The sequence below is a fragment of the Solanum verrucosum genome, unplaced genomic scaffold, assembly GCF_900185275.1.
Source record: "Solanum verrucosum unplaced genomic scaffold, falcon-dt-bn FXZP01000118.1, whole genome shotgun sequence".
Lineage (NCBI taxonomy): Eukaryota > Viridiplantae > Streptophyta > Magnoliopsida > Solanales > Solanaceae > Solanum > Solanum verrucosum.
The window spans coordinates 2,169,626-2,186,544 of record NW_026020568.1 but is presented as its reverse complement, the minus strand read 5'-3'; the positions used below and the strand labels follow the sequence as shown (position 1 = coordinate 2,186,544).

Below are 16,919 nucleotides of genomic sequence, written 5' to 3'. Positions count from 1 at the left end.
ATTCCGGCTAAACACTTTTTCCTGCAAAAATCGCCCCATTCCGGAAGAGGAAAGGGGTAGGACGCGTGCTCTGTCCAGTTGTTGCGTGTGTCGACGCGTCTGGGCTGCTGCTGTACGTTTCTGGTCGTTTTGCACGCGCTTGCTGGAGAAGAAGAACAGTGTAGGGGTTGCTTTTGGTATTGTGTTGTTGTTGTTTGTTGAATGTGTTGGGCTGGGAATTGGAATGAGAATGTGGGCTGTTGCTAAGGTAAAAAAAATAAAAATGATGGGCTGCTGATATTGGATAAGGCCCAAGTTTAGTCTCAAGTGGGTTTAAGGTGAGGTAAGAAAAAATGTTAGATTGGAATTGCAAATTTGGCCCAGAGTTAAATAAGACGAATAATATTGATTAATTATTGAGTTTCTTAATCTTAACGAAATAAAATAATTAACTTAATTATAAATTAACTATTTCAAAAATATAAGCTATCTTATAACTAAACTAGTTAACCAAATCTTTAAGTAAAACTAAATATTTTTGAGACAATTTTCGAATGTTCCTAAAATATATCAATTATATATATAGACATGTAAAATATAAGTATTGTCTAAAAGTTATAATAAGTGACATAATTTATTTAAAATAACTCGCAAACTATTTTTGAAATTTATAAAACTAATTATTTTAGATCGTCTAAAATGGAAGAAGCTCGATGATTAATATATATTGTGGAGGTCCAAAATTGGGTGTCAACAAGTCCAATGTCATCTTATCCTAAGAGGCCCATTCTTTTGGTGCCACGTGGCAAATGACATGGCATGCCAAGTCAAACAGGAAGCGAATAGGATCATGACATGTGTCAAAGATGACAAGCCCGCTCCATAAAGCCCATATGTCATGTCACTTAAATCTGATTGGCCGAAGGGAATCCTGTTCCAATCCCAACTCCTCTATTCTAAAACTATAAATAGGGGTCTTCATAATTCAGAAATAAGAGAAAGAAAATTCTAAACAAGAAGCTAGAGAAAATTCGTGGTACAAATGCCATAAAATTCTCTATAAAGCTACAAGTTTAAGAATTCAAGCATTCAAGTTCAAGAATGATCAAGATCAAGACCACCAGATTCAAGAACAGGCTCGAAGCCCTTGAATTCAAGTAAAAGTCAAGATAAAGTTCAAAGTTCAAATTCATCGAAGATTCAAGGACAAGCTTTAAAGCCCTTGAATTCATATTTGAAAAGACGAATTCAGAGAAATCATAGAGATTGTGACACCTGCACTTTGAAATAATAGATACGATTGTTGCTATAATTTTCCGTTCTTGATTATTGTTTTCTCGACGCAAATTTTATTGTCTACAATATTATTTTGTCTTGATCTTTAAGATAATTACGAAAAACAGTTGTTGGGTTATTCATGTAGAATGCAACCTACCTTACGTTTTATTACAGAATTACGGGACATCAAACAAGGATTAACTATTACAAATCAAATGAATTATAAGGTGATTGAAATGAAAGGAACTTGCTTAATGGTTGCCAAACTTACCAATGAAGAGGACATACATGATATAACATCATTGCTTTGACTTATTATTGAAGATTGTAAATATCTATTCCACGCCAGCAAATTTATACTAATTATAATATTATATACTTGAAGGAAAAATAACAATGACGATGCTCCTATGTAGAAGGAAGTAAAATATGTACTAATACGATTTTGAAAAAACTTGAATCTTTCAAAACTATAAATATTGTACTATTAATAGTGGTCCAGGTGCTATAACAAAGGTGAATGAATTACAAGAGAAATTCACTATAGAGACTAATGCTTTTAAAGACGATATAATTTTTTATGTCCAACAAACTCGAGTTATTGTTTTTTGCTTTTAAACAATTTCAAGATCTTTATTTAATTTACTTTTTTCACTGTATAAAAAGAAAGTTCATCAAAGAGGACTCAAAAATTCACTTTCTCATATTGTTGAAGTTTTCAATTAAAAAAGTGTATTTTTTTTAATAATAAGATGAAATAAATTTTAGTTTTTGATAAACTTAAGCTTGTGTAATTTAATGAAACAAGTTAATTGAACAAACATATATTGAACTTCAAGTCGACTGTTTCTATAATGTTTTGAAATTTGATTTCTATATAGAAAATTATTTAATTAATCTATCATGATATAGACAAATAAAATTACAAGTAAAAATAAAAATAAAAAAAACTACTTTATATGATAATCTTTATGTCCTCAATCCACTAATAAAATTCAATCACAACAAAATAAATATGCATGAAAATATTAAATTACCTTGTAAAAATTGAAAAATCATCCTATGACAAACTTCTACTGTCAACAATAATTTGATTTTGATTCATAGGTAAAAAAGAGTGATTTTTCTTTGTCAAAATTAGCCATGCCTTAGTTTTGTTTTTTCTGTTTACAGTTTCCGACTTTTAGGTACATGTGTAACGCATGACACGTGGCAACACGTGAATGGTTCTATGACGAAGGCAATTCTGAATTTCCAATATTAACATCAGCTTTCCACATAATTACCCTTCTACCGTTCTTCTCCAAATCAAAATCGAGTGAAGTAAAATAGAAAGAAAAAAAAAAAACCAAAAGGGAACTATATATGAAGAATATCTAATCTTAAAAAAAATTTAATTAATTCTCGAAGAAAAATAAACAGAGAAGAGACTCAACACTCTGTCCTCTCTTCTCCATCTCGATCTATCTGAAAAAAAGCTTCTATCCCAATTTCTCAAACCCTAACCCTAGATCTCTCTATTTTCTCTTCATTTCAAAATCTATACACAATATCTCAACCTGTATCAATTCGATTTCTGGTTTAGGTGGCGTGTAGATAGTTTTAATTTCGATTTGCTGATCCGATGGCGTGCATAAAGATGGTGAACAGATCGGCTTCGGCGGCCTTCGCACCGGAGGCACCGTATCTGGCGGCTGGAACGATGGCGGGAGCAGTGGATCTGTCATTCAGCTCCACTGCTAATCTCGACATTTTTGAGGTTGATTTCGTATCGGATGATAAGCAGCTGAATCTCGCAGGTTCGACTCCTATTTCAGAGAGGATCAATCGGATGTCTTGGGGGAAATGTCAGTCCAATTCGGAGGAGTTCTCGCATGGAATCATTGCTGGTGGGCTTGTTGATGGAAATATTGGACTTTGGAATCCCAAGCCTCTGATCTCGTAATTCCAATTTCTGTTATTTTTTTTTTAGTTGAATAGGTCAATGTCGTTCTTTTTGTGGTTAGTGATCGGATTTACTTAATTCTTAGTCTGATGAATTCACGGTTCATATGCACACCTATATGAAGAATTCCACTTGTAGATGGATACTATAAGAGCTGAACTAAATGCAAACGTTTAGTATTTCCAAAATTTGTTCTTTCGCTGAATAGTGGTGCTGTATATGAACTAGATCAGCTATTGACGATCCAGGTTTCAGTGCATTTTTGAAGGGCAGGATTCCTTTTGATTTGGTACCCTAAAGACATTTTCTCTGTGATAAAACATTAGTCATAAAATATATTTTTCTCACTAAAAAATGCCAAAACGTGGTGATTAATATGCAATCTTTGAACTGGGATGCTTAGAAGTTGGGTTGGCTGTAGGTAGCGAGTAGTGTTTCTACTAACTCTTTCCAAACTAAGGAATCAAAAGAAATATTGGTTGTGTTTCGTGTTTGATGACTTAACTTGAACAATTCCTGTACAATCATTTCTTATCTCCTTAATATGTTATAGTAGGACATACTTTTGTGGTTGCTTTTCTGAAGATTTTATACGTATTTTAGTACAGAATGTACATGGCAATTTATTGATGTGATACAAAATATGCATGAATTGCCATGGGCATGTAGCGTTGCCGAGTGCAGAGATGCTGTCTGCATTACTAACTTTCCTGATAAAGGTTCTTCCAATTTAAACTCTTTTTGAGAACCACTTCCTCACTCAGGCCCTTTTGTTGTCTCTTTTTCATCTATACTTGTTTATTTGCTCCTACTCTCGGAAAAATTGTTCTTCTTGTTTACAGTTAGTAATGAAAATGGTGTACACAAGGTTGCAGGACTTGTATGTGATCCTTTAATGGTGAAAGATGGGGGCAGAATATACTCATTTTATGATGCATTTTTTGAATTGTTGCTTTGATTACATATATATTTCTTTTGATCTTTCAACCTTGACATTATATAATTTTTGTTTCTGTCACTTTCTTTGGAAGTAGAAATGGGTCTGAAGCTATTGAAAGTGCTCTTGTCGGAAATCTGTCGAGGCACAAAGGGCCTGTAAGTTTTACCATTTTGCTGTTTTGCCTCCTGTTCTTTGTGTAGGCATCTTTTCGTAATCCTGTGATGATATGATATTATTTCCCTCATATTACTTACAGGTTCGCGGATTGGAGTTTAATGGGTTTACTCCAAATCTCCTTGCATCTGGAGCTGATGAAGGTGAAATTTGTATATGGGATATTGCGAAACCTTCAGAACCTAGCCATTTCCCTCCCCTTAAAGTATGTAATATCTGGCATTTAAAATCATTTTTGTCAGTATTTCTCAGGCAATTTTTATTTATAAATTCTAGTGTCACCTTGGCTGAACCTCCTCTAAATCTAACACAGTGCAATAGAGATAACCAAGGAAAAATGATAAAACTTCTTGCATTTTTCTGTAGCCATTCATTCAAGTCATATGTAAAGCATGACACTCCAATTCTTAAAATGCTCCTTCATACCTATCGGGTTTTTAAATTGATTGGTTTTGTTGACTGTAACTTGAGTAGCAGCAGTTTCCCTTGCTAACTGATAGCCAGAAATACCTGAAGAGGAGCAAAAAAATTGAAGTAGTACTCAATTGCTAATTTCAATTTCTGTTGTTATATATAGAGCTACTGTGAAGAGAGAAAGCAAGAAGAGGAAACGTCTCTGTTGAAATTGATTGTTAACATACAAGATGGGGAAAATTGGTAGTTACATACAAGATGCAGCCTGTATCTTTTATCCTTTCCTTCTTCCTAGGACAGTAAGAATGGAATTGCCAGTCAAAACACATTCTCTCACAACTACTCTTCTTCTCAGCACTTGCTTTTTCTTCTTCTCTCAGATAGGCCATCTTCCAATTCATTGCCATCAAAATGTACTTAGCATGCCTACTTTCCGGGCTTTGGGTATAGTGTAAGAGCACATCACATGATGTGTGGGTGTGATGTGTGATGTGTGAGTTAGGTGCATGCCATGAGTTCAAACCTGCCACAGACGAACTCAACCTGGTATTTTTTAAGTGGAGAAGAGAAGAGAAGAGAAGTGGGCTAATTATCCATGTGTTTTGAACCTTGTACCACTGGAACTTAAGGTTTATCTGTTAAAAAAAAGTTTAACATAAGAGATAGTGCCTTGTATAGTAGTTTTTAGACACATGAACTAGGGAATATTTTCTAACTCTTGGATTCTAATGTATTATGACATAATCATTAAAAGAGAATTTACTAAATATTCCTAGTGTTATCTTGCCTTTTTGTATCTGTAATGATTTTTTTACAAAAAAGAATATTCTTACATTAAGAGGAATGGTGGGGAGGCTGAGGAGGTTTTTTTGACTTGTGGGGTTTTACCCTTTTGATGACAATATAATTCAACCTAGTATGAGGAGTCGTTGCTTTGCATAATGGGTCATTGCATTTGGCTAAAAGCGTGTGGTGTGGAGCTATTATCACCTCAAAGTCGGAATCTAGGTTGGGTATAAAAAAGGTCAGAATCCATGCTAGAAGAAATACACTTGTTGTCTTCTTGCATATATAGGACTTTTTGGGCCATGGACATGCGTCATTAACTAAGTGACCACCTTGAAATACAATTTTCATTGAATAGTGGGTAAAATGCTTTGGTATGTGATTTAAATAAGCTATGTAATATTGTAATTGGCAGAGTGACATTGCTGTCATAACTCATAATCCACTACGATTCAACCCTTTTGTAGGTCCAGTTCATGTATTATCTTTCCTGGTTAAGGTCTTCACCTTAAGGCTTTGACTGGTGTGTTGTAAGTCGAGAAAATCTTGAAGAATATTCTACACAATATTGTTAATGATTCTCATGACTGAAAAGAATGATTTGGAAACTAAGCAATGATGTAGCTAGAGAACATGCATTTTTTTATTGTTTTGAAGGGACATGTTTTTGAGGACTGGATTCTGGCGGGAGTTTTAACATTCCTTGGTTAAAATAGAGGAGGTCGTTTTTGGCTTTGTATATGCACTTTTTGGTAATCGGTACATTGGCATATTTCGGTGACATTGTGCAGTTTCAAACAGTCAAACCTAAATTAAATAACTAAAAGGGTTCATATTTCAAAAGAATAAACTTTTAAATAAGGTATTCAAGCAAGTGAACATAATATGAAAGTAGGTAGTGGCTCTGATTTCGAGTCCTATTGCCATCCATTAGCAAAAAAGGATATTCCAACGTGTTTAGTCAACTAAATATTGGGGGATTGTCTCAGTCATTTTCTGTATTGATACTAGTTTTGCCCCGACTTGCATACACCTTGCTATTCCAGCAGGTGCTTTGCGTACAACCCTTATACAGGAAATGGTTTCTCACTGAGTTTTGTAGTTATGCTTTCTTACAAGTGGCTTGCAATTGAATAATAATAGAACTGATGGTTTAAGAGGAATGATAAGTGCGACTTATAATCATACCAGAAAACTTAGTTTATTTTTGTTTCAGTAAATAATGGCATTGATCTGGTGGTGTTTCTCTTTCTATCCAGTAATCCTGGCCTATAACGTGCGATATCAGAAAATTTAGTTTGTTGTTTGTTTCAGTTAATTATTGTTTTGATCTGGTGGTGTTTTATCTTCTATCCGCTACTCCTGGCCTATAACTGTTCTATAGCTTTATTGAGAAGTTGTCGATCTTGACATTTTATTTAAGTTATCTAACTCAGATCTTGACTCCTTTTTGCAGGGTAGTGGATCATCAACTCAAGGTGAAATTTCTTATGTATCTTGGAACAACAAGGTTCAGCATATATTGGCGTCTACTTCACTTAATGGGACAACTGGTGAGCAAGAAGCGGAAGTTGCCTGCGTTATTCTTTTTTCTAAAGGTTGCCATAATATCTCCCTTTTTTCCTTTTTCTTATTTCAGTGGTGTGGGATTTGAAGAAGCAGAAGCCAGTGATAAGGTAAAAGGTGTCCATAAAATGTAGGCTTTAATTTTGTTATTATATTCAAGAGTTACTATAAGTTGAACATTACTCCTGCATTTGAGATTAACAACAATAACAAAAAATAAACCTGCATTGGGCAATTCTGCAGTTTCACAGATTCTGTTAGAAGGCGGTGCTCTGTATTGCAGTGGCATCCTGATGTTGCGACGCAGCTCATCGTTGCTTCCGATGAAGACGGTTCACCTGCACTTAGGGTAAGAATTCTACTCTTTTGTCTTTCTCTGATCGTCGTAATTAATATCTAACTAATATATTATTGTTTCAGCTGTGGGATATGCGGAATATACTGTCTCCTGTGAAAGAGTTCGTGGGTCACACTAAAGGTTAGTGCACTCACCAGACCCATAGTTTACATGCTTCACCTGTCTTAGAATTCACAAATTTGAAGCGACAAATGATGGTGAAATTCTATCCTACAGATGAGGCTGAACTCTATTAAAGATTTGGAAATACTATTGCTGAGCTTAGCCCATTTAGTTGCAGTCAATTTATGATTCTAGTCGCTTATAAATAAAGTGTGTGGAGGGAAATGCAATTGTTGTACTGGTATAACAGTGGTAGTATTTTCTGGCGGACGACAAATGATATGCCAACTTTATTTTATACAAGTTAATATGTTTTTCTAAAGCACATGGCTGACAGTCTGTACAATGGTTGTTTCTTTTTTTGGGTGATTCAAGATTGATAATTTAGTAATTAGTTTGTTTCCTGCTCCTTAATTGGAGCTTTATCTTCTTTGCTGCTCTCTCAATGTCTTCCTGTCTTTTGCTGACGAGGCATTCACCTAAAATGCTTCACCACTTTGGGATATGGGATTTTGGTACTGAATAGTCATCGATCCAATTTGTTTTTTTTTTTTTGATGACAAGGGAAACCCGCAGCCGCTACCCTTTGGGTGCGCACAGGGTAAAACCCCCGCTCCTATGCAATAGCTCGCAAACCACATAGGAGAGGTAACCCGCACTAGGCAAGCCCGGTGCGACGAGCTCGACCCAGAAGCAAACCCCTTGCTTTCGCTGGCAAGGGGTTTCGAACTTGAGACCTCCAACATGGAAGTCCCAATCCCAAACCACTGGGCCACCCAAAGGGTAGCGGCTGGTTTCTTTTGGCAAAAGAAAGAAAACTGTTGCAGCATTTAATTGATTTTTCTATACAACTTATTTGACATGTTGCCAGTGGGTGCAAGTGGATTCTGATTAACAATTACATGGCAAGGAGTTTAACATCATGATTGGATGGTAGAATTTGGAAGGAAAGAATGTTTAAATCACCTCAGTCCCTCTGTATCTCCCCCCATTCCTTTTCATTCTTATGAATGCCAGCTAGGATCAGTTCAGCTTTGAATCCTGCAAGAAATGCTGAGAACTGAGATGGAGGAGTTTGGGGAAGAAGAGAGAACTTGGAAAGATGGAAGGGATGTGAGGTAGAGGGAGCACAAACTGCCTTTCCAAGATTTAAAGAATATCAATCACACGTCACTTAGTTCAAAAGTCTAAGCTTGGAACCTCTTTAAATAAATAGTAATTGAATCTCTTTTAGAGTGGGGGAAGAATTTTTGACTTTCCTAGCGTGTAACAAGGAAAACTATACTACATATAAACCTAGTGCTCAGTTCTCATGATCTCAGTCTTCAGATATTCAACAAAATCTTACATTCAAAGTCCTTAAGCAACCAATAAGGTCAACTCATTGGTGTGGCATACCTAAAATATCTGTTTATAAGATAATTTGATCTTAAAGCAAAACATTAAAGTTTTAGCTTGTTAGTAAGGATTAGAGGTCTAGTTTATCTAATTATATTGATATCTTTACAATTTTCCTTTAATCTTGGATATTTTTCACTCAGGTGTCATTGCTATGTCCTGGTGTCCCCTTGACAGCTCCTACTTGCTTACTTGTGCGAAAGATAACCGCACTATCTGCTGGGATACTGTGTCTGGAGAGGTGAATGAAAATTGAATTGTTCATTCATATCCTCGTATTGTCAATTTATATTTTTTGTTTCAGAAATGTTGTTCTCTGTTGACCTTGACTTTTGTGGTAATGGTTCTTAAACTAGTGAATGGTTGCTTATTTTTTAGTTATCTATGGAAAGCTTTGAAGAAGTACTGATTGTTGTATTGTTTAACTTTTGCAGATTGTCTCCGAATTGCCAGCTGGAACCAATTGGAATTTTGATGTGCATTGGTATCCAAAGTGTCCAGGGGTGATCTCAGCATCATCATTTGACGGAAAAATCGGCATTTACAACATAGAGGTCCTTTCCTCTTAAATTTTATGCTTTATATATCAGATTGCAATGTGTTGTATGCAATGCTGAATATACATAAAGAACTCCAGAAAGATTTTCCCTGCCTCCTTTTCCTCGTACCAGTTCTGTTATGCTGTTGCTATTTTTGAGTTGAGATATGTTGACTAGATAAAGTAGTGTAGGTAGGATGGGCCTGTATAACAATATCCCTTTGTTGACTTAAGCAATCAAATAATAGATGTTCCTCATCTTCCAGATGGATAGTGCTTGATATTTTGATTGTTCTTGACGACCACATGTATGGTGAACCGGGAACACCTTTTCTCCTTGTATTTTATAATTTGTTGTTTTCCTGTACCACAGCGTTTTTTTTGTTTTTTTATTTTGATTGGTTTATGATACTCATATTATTATGTTCTGCAGGGCTGTGGTCGAGCTGGCGATGGAGATGGTTATTTTGGCGCAGGTATGATGGAGTTTTGTTTATCTTCATCCTCTCCCCCTTCTTAATATTTACTATAAACATCTTTGAGGTTTAGGGCATCAAGCTGTATGTTTCTTTTTGAATGTAGGAAGAAGTTATCATATAGTTGAAACAAGGTGATTGCTTTGAAACAATTCTTCCCCATGGTCAACATTTTGTATTTTCTGTTTTAAAAATTAGCTTGTCTACTTGAGGATGTGTGTGGGGATCTCTAGATATCAAGTTATGAAAGGAGCCGTAACTCAAAAACCGAAAATATAAAAGAGGCAAAAATGCACTGCCAATTATGCCTATATGATGAATAAAAGAGGATATACGGGTAGTATATTCCATGCATCTTCCTTATGCTATTACGTAGTACTCATGTGAGGTAGAAGAACTGTTCTTTTTTATCTGCATTACTGCCTGGTACATCTCTTGGTTTCTTTCTGCTTTGAAGGGAAAAAAATTGTGACCCTTGTGTTAACCTTCTTGGGGTTTTCATTTGCATGTGTTGATCAGCTCCCTTACGAGCTCCAAAGTGGTGGTCTAAGAAGAAGTCCGGAGTCTCATTTGGCTTTGGTGGAAAGCTTGTTTCATTTGGTGCTGCAGATGGTCCAACTGGACCGACGGAGGTATGCCAGTGGATTTTCTGTAATCCCTCCTTTATAGCCTTTTGCTTTGCAGTAACATTTACTCCTTTGTAGGTTCATGTGCATAGCATAGTCACTGAACAAGGTCTGGTGACTCGGTCTTCTGAATTTGAGACTGCTATTCAGAATGGAGAGAAAACCTCGCTGAGGGTTTTCTGTGAAAAGAAATTCCAAGAGTCAGAGTATGTCCTTTTCCTCAAATTGGTGATTTTTTCTTTCACAAGTTGCATTCGTTTTCCGGTTTACCCTAGCTTGCTTGTGCTTTTCTGAACAGATCTTCAGGTGAAAGGGAAATATGGGGCTTCTTGAAGGTTATGCTTGAAGAGGATGGGGATGCAAGGACAAAACTGCTTTCTCATCTTGGTTTTAGTCTGCCTGTTGAAGAAAAAGATACTCTGCAGCATGATATATCTGAGCAAGTAAATGCCCTTGCCCTTGATGAGAATCTTTCAGGTAAAGAAGCTGCAAACAACGAGAACTTAATGCATGTCCTGGACAATGGGGAAGATTTCTTTAACAATCTTCCGAGTCCCAAAGCTGATACACCTGTGTCAACGTCTGTGAATTCCTTTGATGTTGGTGAGTCAGTTGATGTGAAGGACTCCCAACCAGAAATTGATGTACAAGAGGAGAGTGCAGACACATCATTTGATGAAACTGTACAACGCGCGTTGGTTGTCGGTGACTATAAGGGGGCTGTTGCACAATGCATATCTGCAAATAGAATGGCTGATGCTCTGGTTATTGCTCATGTCGGTGGTGCTTCTTTGTGGGAGCAAACTCGTGATCAATACCTTAAAACTAGTCACTCTTCATACCTTAAGGTAAGATCCATTTATATCATGGCTGTCATTTTCTGAATGGAGATTAGTCCATGCTCTTTAAAATTTGAGTGTTTGGTCTAAACAATAACTTCAGGTTGTTGCTGCTATGGTGAACAATGATCTAATGAGCGTTGTAAACACTCGGCCTTTGAAGTCCTGGAAGGAAACACTTGCACTCCTTTGCACTGTAAGTTCCTCTACCTAACATCCTAATCATTATTTCCTTCTTATGTTATGCTGTGGGGGTGTAAGGGGCACTATAAAAAAGCTCATTGACAAGGTCGGATATATAAAAAGCTGCTCTGATCCAATCAATAAGTGCACACCTCTGGGATGCTCACCAAGAAGAGTTTTTATGTTATCCATCTGAAGTGACGTTCACCCGTTAATCTGCTTATCACCTTCATGCAGTTTGCTCCACAAGATGAATGGACGTCATTGTGCGATACACTTGCTTCAAGACTCTTGGCTGCTGGTGAAAGCCTTCCAGCAACACTGTGTTACATATGTGCAGGGAACATTGATAAAACTATAGAAATATGGTCGAGGACTTTGGCAGGAAAGGCTGATGGAAAATCATATGTTGACCTTCTTCAGGTATTGCATTCAGATTCTTCTGAGTTTTATGTTTATCAGTAAGACACTCAATAGTATTTTCTGTTGATGGAAAATCATATGTTGACCTTCTTTCCGGTATTGCATTCAGATTCTTCTGAGTTTTATGTTTATCAGTAAGACACTCAATAGTATTTTCTGTTCCTACCTGTAGGATTTAATGGAAAAGACGATAGTCTTTGCATTGGCAACTGGGCAAAAGAGATTCAGTGCTTCTCTTTGCAAGCTTCTTGAGAAGTATGCTGAAATCCTAGCAAGTCAGGGGCTTTTAACTACTGCAATGGAATACTTGAAGCTTATGGGTTCTGAGGAATTGTCACCTGAATTGACCATCTTACGAGATCGTATTGCACTCTCCACTGAACCAGGTCAATATGTTTGCGCTGATATATTTCCCCATTACAGAACGGCACTACTATGCAGCCGACTCTTGTATCTGTCTTTTTCATGTTGATAATGGTCATATGGTTTGGTTCAGTCCTGGCTCTTCTGCAAATATTTTGCCTTTTCATGCTTTCATTATAGCACATCTATACCTGAGAAAGGAAGCCGCTGACTGAAACTTATTACTGGAATTCCTGTGCTGTAAATTTTAACCACTTCACTGTAAATTAAGTATAGTATCATTTGCCTCCATCCGGTACTTGGCTTTTTTAGCGTTTACACTACTGACATGTAAATATTTTGGGTTTCTCAGTATGAGTAGTTTGAGAAGCGTTCCTATGGTTTTGAGAGTTGTCCAACCAAGCTGTACCTTTTCATCACTTGGTGTTGATAATTCCCATTTGTCTTCTAGGCCTATCGGGTGTATACCATTCACTCTCTTATTCAAACTCTTCAAATTGTGTCAGCCAAAAGACTGCAAAATATTAATCTGTCCCTTTCTTTTCCTCATTCTATGGGGGTCTAAATTCTGACGACTTGTTAGAGTATAACATAAGTGACTTCTTTTGAGCTTTGAAAGGCTAACAGGATTGTTTCTCCCTTCACCTAATATTAGAAACAACCTCTATCTCGCGAGGTAGGAGTAAGGTCTGCGTACACTTTACCCTCCAGACCCCACCTGTGGGATTACACTGGGTATATTGTTGTATATGCACGACTATGCTGTACAGAGGGGACATGGCTACTTCTGATATTTAAGAAAGTAGCATCTATGGTATCCTCCTCATGTACCCTTTTTTATTTGAATTTTGGGTTTCTTTTTATGGTTTATGGTCTAACTATAATTTAGGCAATGGTGGTTTTTCAAGTGTGGCAGCATTTTTATTTCAAGTGAATTAGCCTAGTGCAGATAGTGCAATCCCTTTCAAACAAAACAAACTGACGATTTTTAGCATATTTGTCTTTTGCAGCTAAGGACGCATTGAAATCTATGGCTTTTGACAACTCACAACTGCACACTGGATCCGGCTATGTTGCAGATCAAGCTGGTTATGGAATGGCTGATCCTTCTCAGCATTATTATCCGGTATTATCTTCTTCCTCTCTTAATGGTCTGTTACCTTACTTAAACAGGACTGTCATCTTTAGAAATTTCGTATGATTTATCCTCTTTAATTTCTCTCTTCTCAGGAGCAACCATCCAAGCCACAGCCTAGCATTTCAAACATCCCCTATACTGAGAATTATCAACAACCATTTGGTTCTTCATACAATAGCGGCTTTGCTGCTCCTGTCCCATACCAGCCTGCTCCACAACAAAACATCCAGCAACCAAACATGTTTCTGCCAACTCCAACTCCTCCAGTTCCTCAGGTATGGACTTTTTGGCTTTCTTTTGGATGTTAAGATTATTCTTGCCACATTAATAGCTGCTGAGTTGAAACAAGTACTTACCTCTTGAAGCACATAAATGTGAAGTTATCTTTGCATACTAATATATATTTTTCTCATGTTTGCAGGGTAACATTGCTCCACCACCTGTTGCTACTCAGCCTGCTAAGACCTCTTTCATCCCATCAAATCCCCCTGCGCTGAGAAATGTGGAGCAATATCAGCAGCCCACCTTGGGTGCTCAGTTGTATCCCGTATGTTGAAGTTTCCATTATTTCATTTCAATCTGGGGTTGGGGTGGGGTGGGGGGTTGTTTTGGGCAAAGATAAATCGTAGTCCTATGATTTTCATTGCATGCTTATTTCAGGGACCTGCTAACCCAGGTTATGCTGGTGGTCATAATGTGCCTCCTGCATATGTCCCTCACCCTAGTCAAGCTGGCCCAGCTCTTGGACAAAAGATGCCTCAGGTTGTAGCTTCTTCCCAAGCTCCTAGAGGATTTATGCCAGTTAATAATCCAGTGCAGAGACCTGGAATGGCTCCAATGCAGCCTCCAAGCCCTACTCAGCCATCTCAAGTCCAGCCACCAGCAGCTCCTGCTGCTCCTCCACCTACAGTTCAGACGGTGGATACCTCAAATGTTCCTGGTTCGCTTCTCTTCCACTTTAAATCCGTTACATTCATTTTCGTACATTCCTGTAGTTTGGACGGCCATACAATTCCTTCTTACTGACATATGTTACTTCTTTCCATGAATTGTTCAACATTGTTACCTATGGGTGGTGAGTGTGATCTTTATGTAGTGATCTTGTATTTTTTTTTTCGATCTTAGTATCACTCAATGTTTCATTTGCTTCAGTTATCGTATTTTTGTTGGCGTCGCTGCTGTTCTCTTCTTCATTGTTTTCAGCATGACTTCCTCGGTACTGTATTTTTTTTTTTTTGAGAATGGTAAAGTTGTATTCATCAGCAATGAGGGTATGCTGGCAACCAAACAAAAAAATTCCAAGGCGAAGTAGTCATGATTACAAATAGCCTAGGAAATCTACTAACTGATTTACATCATCTATACCCTCTTCTTTACACCAAAAATATAGAGTATTAATGCAGTTTTCTTTAACTTTCTGCATTGGGTTAGTAATATTCTTAAAGCACCTATTGTTTCTTTCCTTCCAAATTGACCACCATATGCAAGATGGAACTAGATTCCACCATTTTTTCTGTGTTTTACTTCCCCCTCTTCTCATCCAACAGTTTAATAGGTCAGCAGTATGCTCAGGCACCACCCAAAACTTCCTCGGTACTGTATTTGCCTCGCATTCTTGTTTTTATATGCTTTACTTGAGTAGTGAGTCTATCGAAACCGCCTCTCTACCTTCACAAGGTAGGTGTAAGGCTGTGTAAACACAAGACCCCACGTGTGGGATTAACTATACAGCACTTGTAAGTTCTTATTGGGGTATCAATCTATACGTTTTAGGAGAAGCTTATACCTTTTCTGCAGTAACAGGTTACTCTCATTTGTTCACCCCTTATACAATGCCATTTCAATTAAATTTAGTCATTGAAATCACTTTCAGCTTCTTGGGCTTAAACATATGGAAATCCTTTTTATACCTTTAAGAGGGAGCACTATATTGACACCAACAAAAGATCGTTTTGCACCACTGACAGACTTTCATGGCTGTAAAGTTATAGAACGAATGGACAGTGTATTTTCTTTCACTCTTGGAGTTTCTGTCTGGACAAACTGCTGTTGCTGCTATATTATAACCCTTCTTCGTATAGAAGTTCAATAAAGGAGTAAAATTAGATGAACTTCGGCACCATCCTGAACTGTTTCTAGTTGCTCCTAGATTCTGTACTTCTAAACTACTGTGGTCTATGTTAGCATGTGTCCTTTTTCTCTATTTCTTTAAATGGCCTGGTATGGTCGTAAGATCTGCTTTTAAGTCTTAACTGGGAAAGTAAGGTTCTTGTGCTTGCATTTTAAATCTCAATATTTAATGGAACGAATCATATGATGTGTTGCAGCCCAGCAAAAACCCGTGATAGCAACTTTGACTAGATTGTTCAATGAAACATCAGAGGCATTGGGTGGATCACGAGCAAATCCAGCTAAGAAGCGGGAAATTGAGGATAATTCAAAGAAGTTAGGAGCACTTTTTGCAAAACTAAACAGTGGGGACATATCTAAGAACGCAGCAGAAAAGCTTGTGCAGCTTTGTCAGTCCTTGGACAATGGTGATTTCAGTACCGCCCTTCAGATACAGGTAGTTATCTGGATAAATGTAGTTCCAGATTTTTAGTCTAGTATTGGTAGTAGAATATCATATGATCTCCGTTTGCTTCTTATATTTGCATATATCCCCAGGTACTTCTCACCACAAGTGATTGGGACGAGTGCAACTTCTGGCTTGCAACACTCAAGCGAATGATTAAGATCAGACAGAGCTTCAGATAAATGTAGGCCGAACTTAAAGAATTGGAGATTCTGGATTCAAATCCTTCTTGCCCGTGAGTTCAAAAGGAATTATCATTTTGTCTTATCTGGAGATGGCCACCTTTAGATTGTCTTTCTAGTTGGATACTTTTCTACCTCTTTTAACCCACTCTAGATATTGGTTTTTAGGTGCGTGCAAATTTTGGGAAGAGGTTAGAGAGCTTAGCAACGATGTTTGATTATTTTTTACAGTGTTAAAATATAGAGTTGTTTTTTATTAGCATATGTTTTGGTTGTAACCTGTCTGAAATCCAGTCATTCAATCTTGGATCATGTTAAAACTCTTGCCTTTTTAGTTGGCTTCAATTGAACGCTGTTAGATTTTACCAAGCAATTGATTTTTGAGACTCTTGGTGGCCCATTTTTAAAGGCTTTGTACTGGTGGCAAAACTCTTGGTTGATCCATTTCTCCGTGCTGAAAATAACAGCTCATTTAGTAGCTCTTGTAATAGCTAACAAAGGGTTGAAATTCAATTGTTTCTATAACATTATTATTGACGTAGCTGTTTAGTTATCCATTAATTAAGTTCTCCCAGTTTGTTTATGAAACTTGATCTACCAAGTGGTTGCATTTTTCACTTGAAAAATGTATTCACG

General features: G+C 37.1%; 1 protein-coding gene across 1 annotated transcript; it reads left to right on the top strand.

Annotated features, from left to right (window-relative positions):
• The first annotated feature begins 2,653 nt into the window (after positions 1-2,653).
• On the top strand, positions 2,654-16,567 carry LOC125810484 (protein transport protein SEC31 homolog B). The gene is made up of 22 exons (XM_049489954.1): positions 2,654-3,198; positions 4,237-4,297; positions 4,399-4,521; positions 6,973-7,069; positions 7,156-7,192; positions 7,326-7,431; positions 7,503-7,560; positions 9,084-9,181; positions 9,375-9,494; positions 9,912-9,954; positions 10,474-10,586; positions 10,659-10,786; positions 10,879-11,428; positions 11,523-11,615; positions 11,840-12,025; positions 12,198-12,411; positions 13,399-13,514; positions 13,619-13,801; positions 13,948-14,073; positions 14,187-14,466; positions 15,854-16,092; positions 16,194-16,567. Exons 1-22 carry the CDS (start codon positions 2,882-2,884, stop codon positions 16,281-16,283), a joined length of 3,378 nt encoding a protein of 1,125 aa, XP_049345911.1. The 5' UTR covers positions 2,654-2,881; the 3' UTR covers positions 16,284-16,567.
• Positions 16,568-16,919: the final 352 nt, after the last annotated feature.

Bases quoted from the DNA above. Each gene is read 5' to 3' on its own strand.
- LOC125810484 (XM_049489954.1), top strand. From the start codon at position 2,882: ATGGCGTGCATAAAGATGGTGAACAGATCGGCTTCGGCGGCCTTCGCA. The intron at 7,193-7,325 runs GTAAAAGGTGTC...GCAATTCTGCAG, and splicing joins AAGCAGAAGCCAGTGATAAG to TTTCACAGATTCTGTTAGAA. The intron at 10,587-10,658 runs GTATGCCAGTGG...ACTCCTTTGTAG, and splicing joins GTCCAACTGGACCGACGGAG to GTTCATGTGCATAGCATAGT.